Source organism: Macrobrachium rosenbergii, chromosome 2 (assembly GCF_040412425.1).
Source record: "Macrobrachium rosenbergii isolate ZJJX-2024 chromosome 2, ASM4041242v1, whole genome shotgun sequence".
NCBI lineage: Eukaryota > Metazoa > Arthropoda > Malacostraca > Decapoda > Palaemonidae > Macrobrachium > Macrobrachium rosenbergii.
The window spans coordinates 9,038,138-9,044,747 of record NC_089742.1 but is presented as its reverse complement, the minus strand read 5'-3'; the positions used below and the strand labels follow the sequence as shown (position 1 = coordinate 9,044,747).

The following is a 6,610-nucleotide window of genomic DNA, read 5'->3' as shown; positions in this document are numbered from 1 at the left end:
TTTGTAATCATTAGCAGTGATTACTTTGAAGGGGAATTTACAGTCGACTGAGTGTATCAGTCTCATCCTGCATCGAGTATATCTTTCAAGATATAGGCTACACATCTCCAGGAAATGTTTTGTGTTTGTCGAATGCGCCAGGTTATGCTTGGAGAGCGGTGAGAGTTTGACGTTCTGCCATAATGTGTTATCAGCACCGCTTGCCACCATTAATGTTACGAGGGAACTTCCCTGTGAAGACCCTCTTGTGTTGTAAAGATGGAGTTGAAGTGTTAATAAGAACACGTCTCCATTTTTTTGGTTTATTTTCTATCTTAGTACAAAGTAGCGTGTTACCGCTCTCACAACCTGTGCTTGAATCCCCTGAGTGGTGATTCAGATTACGCTCCTGCTTGCGCGTCACAGACACACGCACGCACACATTTTAAAACACAAATGTGAATCAAAGCTTGAATAGCATAAGTAGTGATTAAATCGGTTACAATAAATAATCAATTGTCGTTTCCGACTTGAAACATAACAGATAATGTTTCTAAAGATAAGATAAATGTTATTCAGTTATACAGCGAGCTGACAACAGATAGCCATGTGATCTCGTTCGCTCAGGAGTTGTCTCTTGTTTTGCTTTGACAGCGCTGCGTCAACAAGTGATATGAACAACACACCGTGACTCTCTCCTTTCTCTACGCTACTGCGTCTTGGTTTTATCATAGTTAAACAGATACAGATATAATACTTCATTACACATTATTACATATGGTTTTAATTTGTGATTGCGTGATTCTGGATAATCCTGGATTATCTTTTTGTTTATTACCCTTTGATATTTAACCATCTCATATTCTTGTTCTTTCTGTTTACCTCGTAAACTTCTTTTCAAATGTGTCTCATTTGTGCACTGATGATGTGTGAATAAACGCGAAAGCCCTTGGTACTGAACTTCTGCCTGTCATTTTCCTGTGTAATTTGCTTATATACTGAAGTCACGTGCATCTACTGTGAATTTGTTAGACATATATAGTATATATATATATATATATATATATATATATATATATATATATATATATATATATATAATATATATATATATTAAAACTCACAGTAGATTTTAGCTGTGGTTTCAATATATATAATAAATATATATATATATATATATATATATATATATATATATATATATATATATATATATATATATATATATATATATATATATATATATATATATATATATATATATATATATATATATATATATATATATATATATATATATATATATATATATATATATATATATATAGTAAAAGAGAGAGAGAGAGAGAGAGAGAGAGAAAGAGAGAGAGTTAGATAGAAAGATAGATAGATAAATAGATTTTACCTTTAGTTTGTCAAGTTGACACTGACTCTCCCTGGTACCAAATGGCATAACATTTATAATTACTTTTTTTTTTATTCCCGAGGATGAGTGAACTAGATATTAACAACATTTGTAGCTTTATGTTTATAATTATGAAAATATCACGCTGTATTTGAATTTGATCTATGAATAACTATGTGTGTGGCAAACATGCCAATCGAGTATCATGGTGAAGGTGGGTTGATATCAGTTAAAGTACAAACAAGTAAAAAATGCACCGAAGTTTCTTTGGCAGGATCGAGTTTTCTGTGCATCGTTTATAAGCAAAATCCAGCGCTCTTTGCAGCTAAGCCCCGCTAACTGTTTACGTCACGACCATCCCTTGAAGCTGATTGGCTGGCAATGGATTCGAAAGGTTAGTTTATCTGTGGTTCTTATCATCTTCATTGATTTTGCAATGGTTGTTTTACCGAACTAAATTACTTCTGCTGATTATCAAAAGGAATCGTTACATCACCCCCTGAAATAAAATCATAATACGCATCTCTGTAAAAATAATAAAAAAAAGGAAAATATGAATGAAGTCAGGAGTAGTTCCGCGATGCTGCAGTGTTGTTTTTCCAGTGCGGTTCGCCTGAATACGGAGGTGACACAGGGAATGTCGTGCGTTGGAATCGGTGCATTTGAATTACAGGACAATAATAATTACCGTCAGATAATGTCAAGCATGTTCGCAATTCTAAACTTAAGCACAAAGACCTTCTCAGAGCTATGCATAAAATCAATTTCATTGCAATCGTTTGCACATTCGGTGGGATGACAAGCAGTGACTGCACTCTACTAAACCAGAATATGCCTATGTTTAACTTAAAGTTACAGTATGATAGGCTATAAGTGTCATATTGGGTATAATTTGCTGAGAGTTTTCTTAAGGACATTTTCTCCTTTCGAAATAACAGGATCATAAAAATGACGTAGACTGGTAATGTCCTGTGTTTTTTTTTTTTTTTTTTTTCGGTTTACGCAGCTTGTGACGTTTGGATTATAGGCCTATCTTTTATTGTGGCTCTTTTTGTGGTTATTCTTATTTTTGTTGCTGCTGTTACAGTGCTATTGCAGAATAAACATAGACCTATTCATAAAATACTAGTGTGAAGAATTATCTACCTACTATTGTTAACTGAAATTTAGTCATTTGTTTTAATTAAAAGTAATCGAGATCTTTATGAATATAGTCTGCGCTAGAATATTCTCCTAACAACAGAGAGAGAGAGAGAGAGAGAGAGAGAGAGAGAGAGAGAGAGAGAGAGAGAGAGTTTACTGATTCTTATGTATCCTTTTGTCCAATAGGGTAATCTACAAGAATGCCCCCAAAAGCAAATGAATCATGGACTTATCGCAGGCTGGTTTGAATCATCTCATACATAACTTTTTCAGCTCTCATTTATCTTTTTTCTTATTTCTCTAAGTATCTCATGATGGCTTCCTACCATACTCTTCATTTTCATAAAAATACTGCAGCAGCCTTATATTTACTCATTACAGTAATATAATTTGTTATCCCTTTTGTAAATATATTTTCAATGTAATTCATTACGAGCAGTTCTATAGTTGTATGTAACGCTGAGATAGCCCTATGATTGGTCTATGCTCATAAATTTTACTTTTATTCACTGGGGTATAAGTGTCTTTACATTTAATATGGCCATTGACACAAGTACACATGTATGTGTATATGCACATGCTTATACGTGTACATTTCAGTGTATGCACATACATTATATATTGTGGGGTCGGAGGTACTATATTAATTAAAAGCTACTCTATTTTCAACAGATATGTGTGGAAAACTATTTGCAATAAGAAATTGATGCGTAGGCCCCATGCCCTGTCATTGCCTCAAAATTACAAGAATTTGATGTATATCCCTATGCCCTGTCATTGCCTCAAATTATAAGAATTTGATGTGTAGTCCTATGCCCTGTCATTGCCTCAAAAATATAAGAAATTGACGTGTAGCCCTATGCTCTGCATTGACTCAAAATATAAGAGTTTATATGTAGGCCTAACCTCACAATGATATTAACATTTGACATGCATAAGCCTATGCTTCATTTCAATTAATGTGGTCTGTGTGGAGTCGCTTATTTAAGCCAACACCAATTAAAAAAAAACCGCTTGTGTATTTATGATGAGTATGATCAAAATGAAAAAAAAAAAAGATGCACAGACAGAATAATCCAAGATCTTCATAATGGTATTATATAACATAATCTATCTTCTATCGGAGATATCAATTGCATACTTCACAATTCCGGGAACGCAAATCAGTGGTGCCATCGTTCGTGCACAAAGCTCAACATGACCGAACGGAGTCAAATCCGTACTGGCAATCATTTTGGACTGTTTACTAGTGTGACATCACTCCTCGTGCGAGAGCTAGCCAATCACTGGCATACAGTGGGAGGGGCTTAGCTGCAAATGGCCGTGTATTTCGCTTATAATCGAGGACACTGCAAATAGATCTATCTTTCGGTGGTATTCGCCATTCCATGACTGTCCTTTTTCTTTGATGATCCACATTAACCGTTTGACTGTGAAACAGAGAAAAATTCCCAAATACTCATGAAATTTCACAATTTGGGGATAGCGCACGTCATCACTGATATCATCCAACTTTGCAGCCCAAATGATATAATTTTTATGATTTGGCTTCCTGACTGTGTAAATGAAGAATTCATCTGATGCGGCAACATGGAGAAAGTCAGCTTCATTCCAGTCTTTAAGAAGTGAACCACAAAACCATGCACAGTCTTCTCTCTGTTGCTGAGTGATATTGGGCTTGCTTATAACATGAAATGGCTTGATACCAGATTTTTTCAACTCACGATATACAGCACTATAACTTCTCTTCTTTTCCCTTTTTGTTTCTAGTTCAGGTACCAATTTATGTAAAGACTTTCTTGGCCTCAGCTATGATGTGTTTTGACTCCTGAGAAAGGACTTCAGGCCTTCCAAGATTCTCACTCTTTTTGCGATGACAGTAATATGGATTTTTTTTTCAGTTTCTTTTAACAAAGGATTCATCTCTTTTAATATATTTAGCTATCCAGGAACGTGAAATGAAGGATGCGCCAGCATCCCTGGCCTCTTTGAAGGTTATAGCCTGGATTCGGTCAATCCATTTGATTTCCTCCAAGTCATTAGCCATGGCTGTATCTAACTCCGTTACTCAGTCAGAAAATACAAGAAATGTAAAATGAAAAATAGCTTAATAGAAACTTAAAATATGTACTGGGAGATAGGCTGTAGCAGAAAACTTCATAACTTTCCATTTATTTTGAAACACCCGGTATATATATATGAATTTTTGTTACTTAAACCACAACAATTTTTATATTAAGAAACATCATGTTACAAATGTAGTTTGTTAACCAGTTCACTCAAACTCGGGAATAACACCAAAGTGGAATCATGACTTATAAGCGATTCGCCCCCAAGGAGACTTGAACTCAAAACAGCAAGGACTGACAACAACAGTGACGATATTTACCCTCTAAGCCAGTGGTTCCCAACCGGTGTGCCATGGCGCCAAGGGGAGCCATGAGATCTTTTGAGGGTGCCGCCAAAATTCCGGGGAAAAAATTGCAAAATTGCACTAACGTCACTTGCTCTTGGCGGGAGAGGGGGAAGGAGGGAGGGGACTACCGGGATAGTGGAGGGTCCTTCTCCACCCCACCTCACCCCATCCTTTCCTCAGTAAGAGTTGTGGACTGACGTGTATAACACACGTACAGGACAGGGTGCACAACGAGTCGCCACTCGCCAGCATGCCTCAGTATTGATTGGTGACGCAAAGGAGGCATGAGGTATGTATTGCTAACTAGCTGAGTTCGCGAGTCGTTTGTTTATCTTTTCCTTTTTTTATGAAGTAATTACGAAGTATTAGTGATGAGTTTCTCTATGCTTTATAACACTGAAAGCAAAATTTTATCATTTTCTCCTGTAATACCAAATGCACACACATTGTAAATTTGCGATCAATTGCAATTCTTGTGATAAGCTAAAACTGTGTTTGTCGCTTTCTACGTAACTATCAGAAACTAATTTAAGCCTCTATTTTTTTCATTTTTTTTCAGAATGCGTCTTATCTGACAGCGTCGAGAAAGAAGGTTGGATAAGTTCGTTTTGAGGAAGCGAAAAGTACAGGAAGATGAATCTCAAGACCAAATGGTGGCTTCCAGTATTGGTACTGCTTCGAAGTCAAACATTGAAGGTGTTCCTGGTCCATCTGAATCAAATTGCGAAAAGGGGAAACACGCATCTCTCGAAGAAAAGGACATATTATATTGATGCCTATTTAGCATATGGTTTTACTTCAAACAATGATGAAGATAATCCGCACCCTGTGTGTATAGTTTCTGGAGCTTCACTCAGCAATGAGGCCATGGTACCTAGTAAGCTCAAGCGGCACTTTAATAGCAGACAACCTTTTGTGTCACAGAAGGACATGGCATATTTTTCTCGTTTGTTAGAAGGGCAAAGTAAGGCGGCTACTAAAATGGTCAAGAAGGTATCAGTAGCTGACACTGCTCTTGAAGCTTCCTTCAGAGTAGCAGAGCTGATAGCAAAGAATATGAAGCCTTATACAACTGGTGAAGAAATCATTGGCCCTGCATGCAACATAATTGTAGAAACAATGCTTGACAAAGAAGCTCAGGAACAGATTTCGAAAGTACCACTTTCCAATAACACAATCAGCCGTAGGATATCTGAAATGTCAACAGATATTAATGAAGAAGTTGTGAAGTAGATCAAATCAAAAAGAAAATTCGCATTGCAATTAGGTGAGAGTACTGACATAGCTGGAAAATGCCAACTGCTTGAGTTTTGCAAATTCATTGATAAGGATATTGTGGAACAGTTAATGTTTTGCAAAGAATTACAGACTACAACCACTGGAGAGGATATCTTTGCATCTGTAAATTCGTACCTCACTGAACATGGTCTTTCGTGGAATTATTGTTGTGGCATATGTACTGATGGTGCACCGTCGATGATAGGGAAGTACAAAGGCTTCATCACCAGAGCACTGAAAGAAAATCCATCTATAATTACAACTCACTGCTTCCTACACAGAGAGGCGTTAGTAGCCAAGACGTGTGGAGAAAAGTTGACTGAGGTTTTAAACCAGAGGCTGTCAAGACGGTTAATTTCACCAAATCCAGGCCACTGGAAAAAAGACTT

General features: G+C 36.5%; 1 protein-coding gene across 1 annotated transcript; it reads left to right on the top strand.

Moving 5' to 3' along the window:
• The first annotated feature begins 5,810 nt into the window (after positions 1-5,810).
• Positions 5,811-6,176, top strand: LOC136842319 (zinc finger BED domain-containing protein 5-like). The gene has a single exon (XM_067109581.1). The coding sequence runs from the start codon at positions 5,811-5,813 to the stop codon at positions 6,174-6,176; it is 366 nt and encodes a 121-aa protein (XP_066965682.1).
• Positions 6,177-6,610: the final 434 nt, after the last annotated feature.